The following is a 13,942-nucleotide window of genomic DNA, read 5'->3' as shown; positions in this document are numbered from 1 at the left end:
GGCCAGGGGCTGGCCAATAGGGTCGGGGGGTGGGGCGGCCGGCAGTCCGAGCCGCGAGGGGTGTTGGGAAGGAGAGCGGCGGCGGAGAGGGTCTGTGGTGCGGGGCTGCGGAACCGGGCGCGATGCCGGAGCGCGACAGTGAGTGGGGCGGGGGGACACGGGACACTGGAGGGACTCTGGGACACCCCGACGGCCGGTGCGGCCGGCCCTTGGGCGGGGAGTACCGCGGCACTCGGGGTAGTGAGGGAGGCGGCCCGGTGGGGGGGGGCGGTGTCGGCCTACCCTGGGCTTGGGGCACTGGGCAGCGATGGGGGAGTGGGGGGACCCCCCCCGGGGGGCACAGGCACACCCCCAGCCTGGTGAGAGGAACGGTCCAGCTGGGGGAAGGAGTTTGGTGACAACCTTAGGAGGGAGAGGATCTCCAGGGATGGGGCTCCAGGGCATCCTAGGGGGCGAGAAGATGCTCGGGGGGACGTGGGGACAAACCGGGGGTGTGTTTGGGGGTCAGCCTCTGTACGGGGGATTTACACTGTGGTACGCTCAGGGGATGGGGCAATAGGGCATTTCTTGGGGTGAAGGGGGTGCAGGGGCAGTCCCGGGAGGTGGTGGGGACAGGACACCTCTGGGGAGGCACAGAGGCCACGTTCTGGGGGAGGCACTAGAACAGCCACCGGGAGGGTGCAGAGTCACTTGGATTGGGGGGCAAGGAAGGTCTCGTGGTGGGCAGTGACAGCAGGACCCCTTCGTTCACCCTGGGATGTCAGCGGCCTGGGCTTGGTGGAGGAGTGGGGTGGAGGGTGAATGCTGCTCCCTCCCCCATTCCTGAACAGGGACTGGGCTGGGAGGATTGTGGGGGTTGGAGGGGGCTTGGAGCCACACAAGAAGACTGAGCACTGTCTTTCCTTCTGTCCCCCAGATGAACCGTTCTCCAACCCCCTGGCCCCTGATGGCCACGATGTGGACGACTCGCACTCCTTCCACCAGTGAGTATGACTGGGGCAGGACTGGACCAGACTGGGGCCCAAGGCCGGTTCCGCCATCTAGAGGCTGCGAGTGACCGTTCCACAGGGACCCCATGTCCGACTCTGTCGCACAGGACATGCTGGCAAACCCGCTGCCTCCTTGGAAGCCGTCAGGCTGCCAGAGCTCATTGGGGGATGATGGTTTCTGTTTCTCCTCTTCCTTGCAGGTCCAAGCTGACCAATGAAGACTTCAGAAAGCTTCTCATGACCCCGCGGGCTGCGCCAACATCTGCGCCACCATCCAAATCTCGCCACCATGAGTGAGTAGGACTTTATTTCACAGGACTGTGGGACAAAGCATGTCCGCTTTCCCTCAGGCTCCATTCCTGCCTGACTCTCCCCGGCTCTCTGCAGTGGAGTATCTAAAGGGGCTTTTGCTAATGAATATGTGTCCTGGTTTTGGCTGGGATAGAGTTAATTTTCTTCGTAGTAGCTGGTACAGTGCTGTGTTTCAGATTTAGTGTGAGAATAATGCTGATAACAGACTGATGTTTTAGTTCTTGCTAAGTAGCACTTATCTGGAGTTAAGGGTTTTTTAGTTTCCCGTGCTCTGCTGGCGAGCAGATGCACAAGAAGCTGGGAAGGAGCATGACCAGGACAGCTGGGCCCAACTGGCCAAAGGGCTATTCCATACCATAGAGCATCATGCCCAATATATAAACTGGGGTGAGTTGGCCGGGAGAGGCAGATTGCTGCTGAGGCACCGGTCACTGGGTTGTGAGCAATTGCACTGTGCATCACTTGTCTTTTCTTGGGTTTTGTTTCTCTCTTTGTTATATTACTTTTAATTAGAACAATTATTATTACAATTATGGTTTTAATTAATATGATTATGACTGTATTTTATTTTAGTTATTAAACTTCTTATTTCAACCCACGAGTTTTACTTTTTTTTTATTCCTCTCCCCGTCCTACTGGGAAGGGGGAGGAGTGAGCGAGCAGCTGTGTGGTGCTTAGCTGCTGGCTGGGGTTAAATCACGACAGTGTGCAGACAGGCCCCGAGGAGCAGACCCTGGCCTTGTTTTGTGCTTGGTTCCATGCAAGCTGTACGTGTGTGTCTTAAGTGGAGAAACAGGTGGGTTAGGACTGCTGTAAATAACAGAGCGAGTCTTGCACAGCTGTTAAGATGCTTTATGCAGGAGGCAGATTTAGTTTTTGTTCTGTGAAAATCAGTGCTTTCCCCCTTCTCCCTGCTGACAGAGTGGAATTAGGGAGAAATGGGACTGTACTGTTCCCATCTTTAAGCATCTCGTGCCCTGCTGTGTCTGAGGGACTGTTCTGTCTAGCTGCCTGTGTTTGTATGGCTCTGCAAACTGTACGTGTGGTTTCTCACCCTTTTCCAGGATGCCCCGGGAGTACAACGAAGATGAAGACCCAGCTGCTCGCAGGAGGAAGAAGAAAAGGTAAATGGGGAAAGCGATGCATCAGAATTTCTCTTCATACATCACATCCCTCCCGTGGAAGCAGCTTCTGAGCTCTTGGGCTAGCAAAGAGGACCCTGAGTAGCCTGGATTATCTCAGGGCTTTGGAGCCAAGCAGAGTGAGAAGAGCTCGGACTGAGTTTCTGTCGCTGCTTGTGGGAACAAATGTGGGAGGGTGCCAGCAGGACAGGGGTGAAGCTTCACCTCCGGAAGAAGTGGGAGAGGCTCTGCAGGTGTCTGGCAGAGCAGGGCAGTGGTGGGACATCTGCACCGGTGACTGTTCTGTTGGGGCACATCTGTGCAGCAGGACTGTACTTGACCTCTCCCCTTTGGAAGACAGAGCTCCTATTTAGTTAGCCTCAGTTCAGTGGTTTCATATTGTCTGGTGTCCTCCAGGCATGTTGTGTCCCATGGTGCTTCAGTACATTTTGGGGAAAGGGGTTGGGAGCAGAACAGGCGTGTATGGGCCCCTGGGGACTGTTCCCTGACCAGTGCATCAGAAGCGTGAACGTGTCACTAACACTGAGCTGTTTTTCCAACCCCAGCTATTATGCAAAGCTGCGCCAGCAGGAGATAGAGCGCGAGAGGGAGCTGGCTGAGAAGTACAGGGATCGAGCCAAGGAGAGGAGAGATGGTGTCAACAAGGACTACGAGGAAACAGAGCTGATCAGCACAACTGCTAACTACAGGGCTGTGGGGCCAACAGCAGAGGCGTACGTGAGCTTGCGCACGGCCTTGTCTTGTTAGTCTGCTCCAGAGGGGCTGTCTTGTAACTGGTTCCATTTTTGTTGCAACAGGGATAAATCCGCTGCGGAGAAGAGGAGACAGTTGATCCAGGAGTCCAAGTTCTTGGGTGGTGACATGGAGCACACTCACTTGGTGAAGGGTTTGGACTTTGCGCTTTTGCAGAAGGTGAGCACTGATGTCACCGTGCTGCTTGTCTACCCTGTCTGCTCCCACAGGCAGTGGTTGCCACTTTCGGGTGCTTCAGTCTTGTCAGAGTGGATTTCTTTTTCCGGCTGAACATGAGCCAGCAGTGTGCCCAGGTGGCCAAGGCCAGTGGTATCCTGGCTTGCATCAGCAATGGTGTCACCTGCAGGGACAGGGAAGGGATCTTATCCCTGGTGAGGCCACACCTCAATGAGTGGGTTCAGTTTTGGGCCCCTCACTCCAAAAAGGCCATTGAATGACTCGAGCGTGTCCAGAGAAGGGCAACGGAGCTGGTGCAGGGTCTGGAGCACAGGTGTGATGGGGAGCGGCTGAGGGAACTGGGGGGGTTTAGTCTGGAGAAGAGGAGGCTGAGGGGAGACCTCATGGCCCTCTACAACTCCCTGAAAGGAGGGTGCAGAGAGGGGGGATGAGTCTCTTGAACCAAGGAACAAGCACCAGGACAAGAGGGAATGGCCTCAAGCTGCGCCAGGGCAGGGTCAGACTGGCTCTTAGGAAGGATTTCTTTGCAGAAGGGGTTGTTGGGCGTTGGAATGGGCTGCCCAGGGCAGGGGGGGAGTCCCCATCCCTGGAGGGGTTGAAGAGTCAGGCTGACCCAGCGCTGAGGGATCTGGTGAAGTTGAGAACAGTCGGTGTGAGGTTCATGGTTGGACTGGAGGAGCTTCAAAGGCTTTTCCAACTGAGATGATTCTGTGATGCTGTGGAAAGATTTATGAAGGGTTGAGGAGCTGATGGAAGTGGGTTTAATGGTTCTGATGGGCAGCAGTAGCATGGATTGGTCTCTAATGAATAGATTTGTTCTGTGGCCAGGTACGGGCTGAGATTGCCAGCAAGGAGAAGGAAGAGGAGGAAATGATGGAGAAGCCCCAGAAAGAAACTAAGTGAGTGATTGAGGATTTTGCACTCCTGAGTGCAGGTGCCTCACACAAAGGGGGATGCAGAGAAGGCATGTGCTTAGCATAATACTTATGTTTTTCTGTTTCTGTTCAGGAAAGACGAGGATCCTGAGAACAAAATTGAATTTAAGACCCGACTGGGTAAGACACTGTGGATGTGGCTGTTCCCCACCTTGTGTTGTCCTGTGAATGTGGGAGAAATCCTGGAGGATGAATGGAGAAATGAAAACCTTTAGTTGTTTAGTCTGAGGTGTAGGCATCCTGAATTTGAGGGCTGGAGGAAGTGTGTCTCTTGATAGGTGATTCTGATGTTCCTGATAAAATAAATGTGCTCCATTATGGGCTCGTCCGTTGCTCTCGTAGGAGCAGCTCTCCCATGTGTTTCCTTCCCCTCCAGGTCGCAACATCTACCGCATTCTGTTCAAGAACAAGGCCTACGAGCGGAATGAGCTGTTCCTGCCGGGGAGGATGGCCTACGTGGTAGATCTGGACGATGAGTATGCCGACACTGATATCCCAACCACACTGATCCGGAGCAAGGCTGACTGCCCCACCATGGAGGTGTGCAGCTGGCGTCCAGCTCGCTTGACTGCACTGCTCTGAACTGGCCAGAGCGGGTCTTGCCAGGAGGGGTTTGCAGTCAGGGGAGTCTGATGCTTCCTCGGGGATTTCTCTTTCAGGCACAGACCACGCTGACCACCAATGACATTGTCATCAGCAAACTGACGCAGATCCTCTCCTATCTCAGGCAAGGGACCCGCAACAAGAAGCTCAAGAAGAAAGACAAAGGTAGGAGATTGGGGGAATTATTACAGCTTAATGCTTGAAGCATATCCTGAGAGAATGAGATGTGTTTTGGTTTGCTGCATTTCCCTGTGCCAGGAGGCAGTGGACTTAAGAGGCCAGCGATTTCCTGTAGCTCCCTGAGCACTGCGTCCTGAAAGCAGGCTGTTCTGTGGCAGGACCACAGGCTGCTGAGAAATTTTAGCTGCCAGCATGCCTCGTGCTGCTCTGCTCTTCCTGGTTAAGGCCCAGTTCCTTGGGGAAGTGTCCCATGTTGAGGGGGGGAGAACAAAATGGCTTCCTGAGGGGACTAGTTATGATGTGGTAACCAAAGAGGAAGTCAGGACATCCTCCAGGCCTACCACTCCTGGGGCTTGGAAACATGATTGGGGACAGGGAAAGAGCGCAGATGGCGGGGTGAACGATGTGCCTCTCACTGCTGTTGTGTCCTTGCAGGGAAGCTGGATGAGAAGAAGCCCCCTGAAGCTGATATGAAGTAAGTGCCTCCCCGTTCACAGCTCTCTGCCTTCAGGAAGGTCTTGTTGGCCCACCACATTTGGAGGGGGCTGGGTTTAGTGCTCTGGAGCGAGCTGCCTCTTCGGACCTGTGGTTTGTAGGACAAGGCTGGAGGCAAGCTCTGGTTTTGATTTCAGGCTTGAGGCAGGCAAGGGCTCTCTGTTGTCGTGGGCCACAAGAAGCAGGTCCAGGCAGCAGAAGAGAGCAGAAATGCAGTGATACCTTGACAGATGTAGAAGCAGGTTCTAGTGGGCATCCTTAGCTCTCGGTGCTGGTGCTGCATGTGCCTTTATCAGGCTCCAGTTCAAAGGGAGGTGGTTGTGGCCTCTTCTCTTGCAGCACCCATAACTGCAGGCTCTTTTCCACTTCTAGCATCTTTGAAGACATTGGAGATTACGTGCCCTCCACTGCCAAGATGCCACGGGAGAAGGAGCGGGAGAGGTACCGTGAGAGAGAGCGTGACAGGGACCGGGAGCGTGACAGGGACCGAGAACGTGACAGAGACCGGGAGCGTGAGAGGGACCGAGAGCGTGACCGGGAGCGGGAGGAGGAAAAGAAGAGGCACAGCTACTTTGAGAAGCCCAAGGCTGATGATGAGGTGAGCCTCTGCCCGTGAAGTCTGGACTGTCCCACCTGATCTCTGCCCTTCGGGGAGTGCAGCTGTGGGGTTGGTGGGGTCACCCTGGTGGCTTTGGGTGTCTCTGGTCATGCTCCCACATGTGCCAGTGTTCAGTTCTTGCTGAACGCTGTCTCTCCAGCGAGGGGCTGCTGGGTGGCTGTGTGCTTTTCCTCTCCTTCCACAAGTAAGGCAGGACTAGCACAATCCAGTAGCTTTTATGGCTCAGCTCTATGTGTTTGCCACAGAGAGTCTTAAAATGAGCTGCAAGTCATGGCAGCACTGTCACTTGCCTGCTTTCAGCCCTCCCGGGTGACATGGTGTCTCTCCCTCTTCTTTGCAGCCCACAGACATTGACAAAGGTGAGTCAAGTGGTGTGGACGTTTGAGTGAGGCAGATTTCAGAACTGCTTGGCTTGCTGGCCTGTGTGAGCTCCCTGTTCTCCTGGAGGGTGCTAAGATGGAGGGAATTGCTTGCTGTGATGGTTTTGGGTGAAGAGTCTTGTGTCTACAGGCTGCTGCATGCCAGCCTGTGTTGAGTGTGTGTGCAGATCCTTCCCTGGAAGCAGACAAGCTCAGACAACTGTATGCTGGCTGTAAGCTGAGGAGGATTCAGGGTCTCCTGGGATAAGCCCACCCCTGACTGTGCTTGAACTGTTTTGCTGCTCCTTGGTGTTTTCCTGGCTCCTCCTCTTCTACCTCATAGGCAGCCTGTCCTTCTGCCTCTTACCCCATCCCCATGAGTTGATTATGCAGAAGGGGGCTCTGCCCAGCCCCATGGGTGTTGCGATGAGCTGTTCCCCCCAAAACTCAGCCTGCTGCGCTCTCTACTCCAGGACCCGGCTCAGCCAAGGAGCTCATCAAGTCCATCAACGAGAAGTTTGCTGGAGCCACTGGCTGGGAAGGAACAGAGTCATATCCTTTACTGTCTGTGCCAGCCTGGCTGACTGCAGGGCCGGACTTCCCTTGCAGGCAGGCCTTGCCTGAGCATGGCTGCGTGGCTGTTCTTCCTCACTTGCACTTGGGAGGGCTCTTCCTCCTGTAGCAGAGAAATGCCACCCAAACCTTGCTGGTTGTATGCCAGATACAAGCTCTGCAGCCTCCGATCTGGTTGTGTTAGGGCAGGAGGTGGCTCTTGGGCTGGCCGTGCTCAGCCCTTAGCTGTAAGGCTGCCTGGTGGTGCTTTCCTTGACTGTTGTCACATTGAAGAAGCCAGAAGACAAGAAGCAGCTGGGGGACTTCTTCGGCATGTCAAACAGCTATGCCGAGTGCTACCCTGCTACGTAAGGAAGCAGCAAGAACCTGTGGGTTGGGGGCAGGGTATGCCATGGGGCTGCTGTTCTCTGGCAGCAAGATCTTGGAACATCATCCCCACGACTTGTTGGGAGGAGTGGGCCTGGCTTTGTCTGGGGTTGCAACCTACTGTGAAAATGCTCCCCGAGTCCTTGGTTCTGGCAGACCTGGGCTTTTCTTAGCTGGTCTCTGCTATAAATGGGTGCCTGGTGTCCACTGCCCCTCAGTGCCAGGGAGAGGCTGAGGTGGCTGGGAGTCTGCTGGGTTCCCTGGTACCAGCTTGTTGAGCTCTGACCTCAAAGCAGTCCCTCAGTAGAGGAGGAACATCTTTTGGCCTGCAGAGTCATCTTAGGAGCATTTGCAATCTTGGGTGCCCTTGTACAGCTCACCTGCAGGGCTGGCACTTGGAGGAGCTTCTCTCTGGTCCAGGAGCTGAGGGTGTTTGGTCTGTGGCCATGAGGTGGCTTCCACCAGCCCGGCTCCGAGGTCCTGATCCATGTCCCATGGACTCACTCTGAACTCTTTCCTTGCTTTTCTTTACAGAATGGATGATATGGCTGTGGACAGTGATGAAGAGGTGGACTACAGCAAAATGGATCAGGTATGTCATCACCAGCTTTTAGGACCAGCCAGCAAACTAATCATCAGTCAGTGCAGGCTGAGAGGATCCCACTGGAGAGAAGCAGGCTTGTGCAGAGGGGTTGAATGCCCTGGAGCTGGGTGTTGAGCATGTTTTGGGGTTTGCAGATCTGCTGTGTGCCTGGGTCTGGGCATGATCTATTGTCCCAGGGAGCAAACATGTGACTTGCTGGCACTTGACCAAGAGGTGCTGGGGAGGTGTGCTAGCTTGTCTTACCTCCCTCTTCTACAGAATCTCCTGTCTGGGGCTTCTCAGGGCATGGATCTCAGAGCCAAGGGCAGACTGGACGCACGAGCCCATTTACCTGGGGCCAGTGGGAGATTGCCAGGGCACGCAGGGCTGCCTGAGAAGCCCTGGCCAGTGTCAACTGAGTCCTTCTTTTGCTGCAGGGTAATAAGAAAGGACCTCTGGGCCGCTGGGACTTCGACACCCAGGAGGAGTACAGCGAATACATGAACAACAAAGAGGCTCTGCCCAAGTGAGTGCAGCCCTTCTGAAGGGCTGAGCAAGGATTCTGGGTGGGGGTGGCCACGCTGGCCAAACCTGGGTCCTGGAGGGGCTTAAAGCAAGAAGGGTGTTGCCTGGTGAGGACCCGAGGGAGTGGCTGTGGATCCTGGGCTTGGTGACTTGTCTTTGCTCTTAGTATCACTCTTGAGGACTCTTGCCCAGCCGCTGCTTTGGTGGCCCAAGCCAGCTCTGGAGTGCAGCCTCATGGCTGGGGCAGACGTGTCCATTCATGCAGCACACTGTGGATCCCCTGCGAGCGCTGAGCTCTGCCTTGCTCCTTCCCCAGGGCAGCCTTCCAGTATGGGATCAAGATGTCTGAGGGACGCAAAACCCGTCGCTTCAAGGAGACGAATGACAAAGCAGAGCTGGACCGGCAGTGGAAGAAGATCAGTGCGGTGAGTGCCCAGTGCTGGGGTATCATCTGTTTCGGCTGTGAGCTGCCAGTGTAGCTCAGTAGAGCTCCCACCTAGTCCTGCCCTCACTGTCCTAGTCGTGGCTCTTTGGTCCAGCCCCTGTCCTGGCAGCCAGGCTGTGCGTGTGCAGAGAGCTGGCTCTCTAGAAGCTGTATTTGCTTCTAGCATCAGCCAGATATTTGGGGCTTCAGAACCTCAAAGGCATCTGGAGTTGCATTTGGAGCAGTCCCAAGTGGGGGCTTTTTGCTCTGGGCTCTGCAGCAGATGAATGTGTCCAAAACTGGCAGCTTGGAGCCATCCCAAGGGGCTTGGAGGGGACAAGGCATCTCTGGCAGCTCCCTGCAGAGCTGGGGGTTGACCTGGCAGGGGGAGCTGGCCATGAGCACCCCAGTGGTATGGGATGGGCCAGGGGCAAGTGAGAACAAATGGTCTTTGGCCAGAATGAAGCAAAGGGGAGCAGGCCAAGCTTCTCCAGACTTCAGGCAGCTGGGGGACAACTTTATGTCACCTCAGCTTGCTCTGGGCTGGCTACAGCTCTCCCTGGGTGTATTTTGCACCCTGCAACCCCTCTGCAGTAGTTGTGGGCAGCCAGCTACCCTGAGGGTAATGGGATTTTGTGGTTTTTTTCTGCAGATCATCGAGAAGAGGAAGAAGTTGGAGGCTGATGGGTTAGTACAGTTGTCTCTGCCAGCTCTCGGTGGTGGGGCTGGAAGGAGAGCAGAGAACATTTGGTCTCTTCAGGGTGCTCCTGCCCTGCTCAGCTCAGCAGAGCCCGTGGGGCACCTCTCCCCTGGGCCATGGGCGGGTGCTAAGCAGACCCCAGGACTGTGCTGAGGCTCTTCCTTGACCAGACAGTTCTGCCCTATGCAGCTGTTGGGCCCCCCCACTCCTCTGCGGGGTGAAACTAGACTTTGGTGCTGAGCTTTGCATGGGGGAGTGACGGAGCTCTGCACGCTCAACACTGTCATGCCCCTCTGTCTCTTCCAGGGTTGAGGTGAAACGTCCCAAGTACTGATGCCTCCAGTATCTTCTCCTCCAGCTCCTGGAACGCCGGCGCGCTGGATGCTGCCTTGCTGGAGCTTGCTGGTGTGCTCTCCTTGCCCCCGCGCCGTCCACTTTCTGCTCCGGGCAGCATGTGTCATTCCCCCCCCCCAGCCTTGTGCTGTGGGGCTGTGCTGAGGTTCTCCCCTCCAGTGATTGCTGTATAGCCTGTGATGTGTAAATGTTGTAGCTGTAATAAAACTGTATTCAATTTGCGTGGATGTCTGTCTGTGTGGGCAAAGAGAAGGTGCCTGGGCTGGGCTCAGAAATCAATGCAAATCATCTGGGCTGGAAGGGACCTTGAAGATGATCAAGTCCCACCATGAACCTCCCCCTGACCGTTCCCAACTCCACCAGATCCCTCAGTCCTGGGTCAACCCGACTCTTCAACCCCTCCAGGGATGGGGATTCCCCCCCTGCCCTGGGCAGCCCATTCCAACGCCCAACAACCCCTTCTGCAAAGAAATCCTTCCTAAGAGCCAGTCTGACCCTGCCCTGGCGCAGCTTGAGGCCCTTCCCTCTTGTCCTGGCGCTGGTTCCTTGGCTTGAGACTCATCCCCCCCTCTCTGCACCCTCCCTGTGGTTTATTGTAGGTGCAGGCAGCCCCTATTAAACCCATCATAAAATTAGCAATTTTGGGGGGGAAATAATCCCAGCTGAGCCACCTCTGCCTCAGCGCGTGGGGAAGAAATGGGGCCCTTGCGTGGGGTACAGCGAAAGGAAGGGCCTGAAGCAGAGGATTTACACCACTTCCCCTGGCACCAGCGGGGCTGTGCGGGCACGGGAGCGGCAATCGCCCGTGACCAGCAGCGGGGTGGGTGCGATGGGGCCAGGACAAGGACAGCCCCTGGGTGCCTTGCCGGGTCCCTGGCTGGCCCCTCCCCTGGGACAGAGGGTGCTGTTCCCCGGGGTGCAACCTGGGGGGCCCTTGGGGGGGGTCCCGCTGCTGAACAGCTGAAAAGCAGGAAAAAAATGAGGCAGCCGCGGCGAGTCCCGGCAAAACGGGGGCAACGGACACGCGGGATCGACCCCGCGCGGGGGGGGGGACGCAACGAGCTGGTGCGACGGGGCGGGGCCATGCAAACTAAAGGGCGGTGCTATGCAAACGAGGGGGCGGTGTTATGCAAACGAGCCCAGGGCCCGCGCCCGGCCGCCATGGCGGTGCCGGCGGAGGTGAGCACGCGTGGGGGGGGGCAGCGCGGCTCCGGCCCCGCCGGCCCCGGCCCCACGGCCCCGCTCTCCCCCAGGAGTGCTCGGAGGCAGCGGGGAGGGAGCCGCGGCTGCGGGAAACCCCCGAGGACATCTGCTTCGAGGCGACGGCCAACGCCATCGCCCTGCACCCGGCCCGGCCCTTGCTGGCGGCGGGAGATGTGGATGGCGACGTCTACCTGTGAGTGGGGCCGTGGGGGGCTCGGCCGCGCCGTGGGTGGGGGGTCCGGGTGTAGGAACCGCTGCACACCGGCCGCCGGGGCTCCCCGTCCTACCACGGGCCCCGGTGAGCCTGACCCGGTGCTGGCAGGTACTCGTACTCCTGCACCGAGGGGGAGAACCGGCAGCTCTGGTCTTCGGGGCATCACCTCAAGTCGTGCCGGGACGTGGCCTTCTCCCAGGATGGGCAGAGTGAGTGTGGGGGGTGGCAACGGGGTGCAGCGGGGGACAGCCAGGGCTGGAGACACTGACGCGGCTCTCCAGAGCTTTTCACCGTGTCCAAGGACAAGTCCATCCATGTTTTGACGGTGGAGGAGGGACGACTGGAAACACGCTTCCCCAAGGCCCACGGGTAAGTCTGTGCAGGCAGCGGCTGCCGGGGCAGCGTCCCCTTCCCTCCCCTGCTAGGGCCACACAGGCTGGAGCATCCTTGATGCTCAGGGAGACGCTCGCCCGCAGCGTGAGCTGTGACTGTGCTGGCGTGGGGTTGGGGTCTCTGCAGCTCAGCCCTCAACTGCGTGCTGCCCATCGATAACCACATCTTTGCCACGGGTGATGACGACGGGGCGCTGAAGGTGTGGGACCTGCGCAAGGGGGATGCCATCTTGGAGGCTCGTCAGCAGGAGGAGTACATCAGCGCGATGGCTGTGGATGGCAACGGGAAGATCCTGCTGACTGCCAGGTACCCAGGGCTCCATGGCGCCGGGGTCAGGCTCCCCTGACCATATCCCGTGCTCACGTCGTGCCCCTTCCATCTCCTGCAGCGGTGATGGCACCCTGGGCGTCTTCAACGTGAAGAGACGGCGCTTTGAGCTGCTCTCAGAGCCGCAGAACGGGGACCTGACGTCTGTCGCGCTGCTAAAGGTTGGTACTGGGCCCTGCCGTGCAGCAGGATCCCGTGGATCCCTCTCCACACCCCGCATTTCGTGCTCTGCCGCTGCCTTGCTGTCCTCCATCTTGCCTAGAGGGGGAAGAAAGTGGCCTGTGGCTCCAGCGAAGGCACCATCTACCTCTTCAACTGGGATGGCTTCGGGGCTGCCAGCGACCGCTTTGCTCTGAGGGCTGAGTCCGTTGACTGCATGGTCCCCGTCACAGACAGCATCGTCTGCGTGGGGTCCCTGGACGGAGTCATCAGGTCAGGGGCATGGGGTGGCGTGGGCAGGGTGCGGAACAAGGGAGCAAGGGCAGGGAGGGGCCCAGCCTGGGCTGGTGGTGGCCGCGGGCGCTGCCCCCCTGGCCAGTCCTCACCGGGCCCCCGCCCCGTCCCCAGGGCGGTGAACATCCTGCCCAACCGCGTGCTGGGCTGCGTGGGGCAGCACCTGGGGGAGCCCATCGAGCAGCTGGCGGTGGCCCCCGGCGGGCAGCTGCTGGCCAGCTGCGCCCACGACCAGAAGGTGAAGTTCTGGGACGTGTCGGCCCTGGCGGGGCTGGTGGTGGACGACTACCGGAAGAAGAAGAAGAAGGGCGGGCCGCTGCGGGCGCTCAGCAGCAAGGCGGCGGCCAGCGGGGAAGATTTCTTCGCCGATCTGCGGGACGAGGCCGAGGCGGAGGCGGCGGCGGGGAGCGACAGCGACGGCAGCGACTGAGGGGACGCGGCCGGGCAGGGCCCGCCTGGGCAGGGGAGCGCGCCGGGCCCAGCGCGGGGCGGGGCCACGCCCCCCCGGGGTGTGTGTCTCTGCTCGGCCACGCCCCCAGGGCGGGCGCTACCGCCGCTGTGGGCAAAGGGCGAGCCGGCGTTGTGATTGGCTCCCAGTGCTGCCACTCAGGCTGGGAGGCAGGCGTGTTCTTAAAGGGACAGAGGGGGGTGGTGTGGGAGGGGGCGGCCCCGCGGTGGGTCCCTCGCAGGGGGTGGGCAGCGCTTATGGGGCATCGGAGACCCGGGAGGGAGGAGCCTGGGGGTGGCCTCGGGGGTGGGGGGAGGTTGGGGATGGTGTGGCTGAGGGTCCTGGGGGAGGGGGGTGGTCTCTGGGCTGGGAGGGGCCTGGAGAGGGGGGTCCCGGTGTGTGGGGAGGGCTCGGCTGAGGGTCCTGTGGGAGGGACTGGGCGGGGGGGGGCGTGACTGAGGGTATGTGGGGGTTTGGGGGTGGGGGGACATGGCTGGGGGTTGCTGGTGCAGGGGATTGGGGGGGGGTATGACTGAGGGTCCCTGGGGGTGGGGAGGTGGAATGTGATGAGGGGGGGTTGCTGGTGTATTTGGGGGTCCTGGGATGGGGGCGGTGGGGGCGAGGCAGGACATTGCTCAGGACGGGGGTTGACATGGGGTCCTGGGGTACCTGGCCTGGGCCAACGGGTTCATCCCCTTCCTCAGGGCCTGGCCCCTGCTGTGCCTGCACCCCTGTCCAAGCAGGTGTGTCAATCAGCCTTTGTTAATTAATTTAGACATCAGCTCTACTACAAATAAACGCAGTGCCTTTCAGTT

At 58.5% G+C, this 13,942-nt stretch overlaps 2 protein-coding genes across 2 annotated transcripts; both read left to right on the top strand.

The window, feature by feature from the left end:
• Positions 1-41: 41 nt before the first annotated feature.
• On the top strand, positions 42-10,310 carry IK (IK cytokine). The gene is made up of 20 exons (XM_074838346.1): positions 42-138; positions 917-983; positions 1,190-1,282; positions 2,366-2,425; positions 2,989-3,156; positions 3,241-3,355; positions 4,202-4,272; positions 4,382-4,428; positions 4,685-4,848; positions 4,968-5,076; positions 5,527-5,566; positions 5,959-6,184; positions 6,546-6,564; positions 7,038-7,118; positions 7,406-7,484; positions 8,038-8,095; positions 8,524-8,612; positions 8,928-9,036; positions 9,688-9,722; positions 10,042-10,310. The coding sequence occupies exons 1-20, from the start codon at positions 123-125 to the stop codon at positions 10,067-10,069; spliced, it is 1,674 nt and encodes a 557-aa protein (XP_074694447.1). The 5' UTR covers positions 42-122; the 3' UTR covers positions 10,070-10,310.
• A 918-nt stretch (positions 10,311-11,228) lies between these two features.
• Positions 11,229-13,313, top strand: WDR55 (WD repeat domain 55). The gene is made up of 8 exons (XM_074838273.1): positions 11,229-11,268; positions 11,343-11,485; positions 11,615-11,715; positions 11,788-11,875; positions 12,026-12,205; positions 12,288-12,387; positions 12,489-12,658; positions 12,794-13,313. Exons 1-8 carry the CDS (start codon positions 11,251-11,253, stop codon positions 13,107-13,109), a joined length of 1,116 nt encoding a protein of 371 aa, XP_074694374.1. The 5' UTR covers positions 11,229-11,250; the 3' UTR covers positions 13,110-13,313.
• The last annotated feature ends 629 nt before the right edge of the window (positions 13,314-13,942 follow it).

This window comes from Strix aluco, chromosome 13 (assembly GCF_031877795.1).
Source record: "Strix aluco isolate bStrAlu1 chromosome 13, bStrAlu1.hap1, whole genome shotgun sequence".
NCBI lineage: Eukaryota > Metazoa > Chordata > Aves > Strigiformes > Strigidae > Strix > Strix aluco.
The sequence above is the reverse complement of the archived record's forward strand: the minus strand, read 5'-3'. Positions and strand labels throughout refer to the sequence as shown.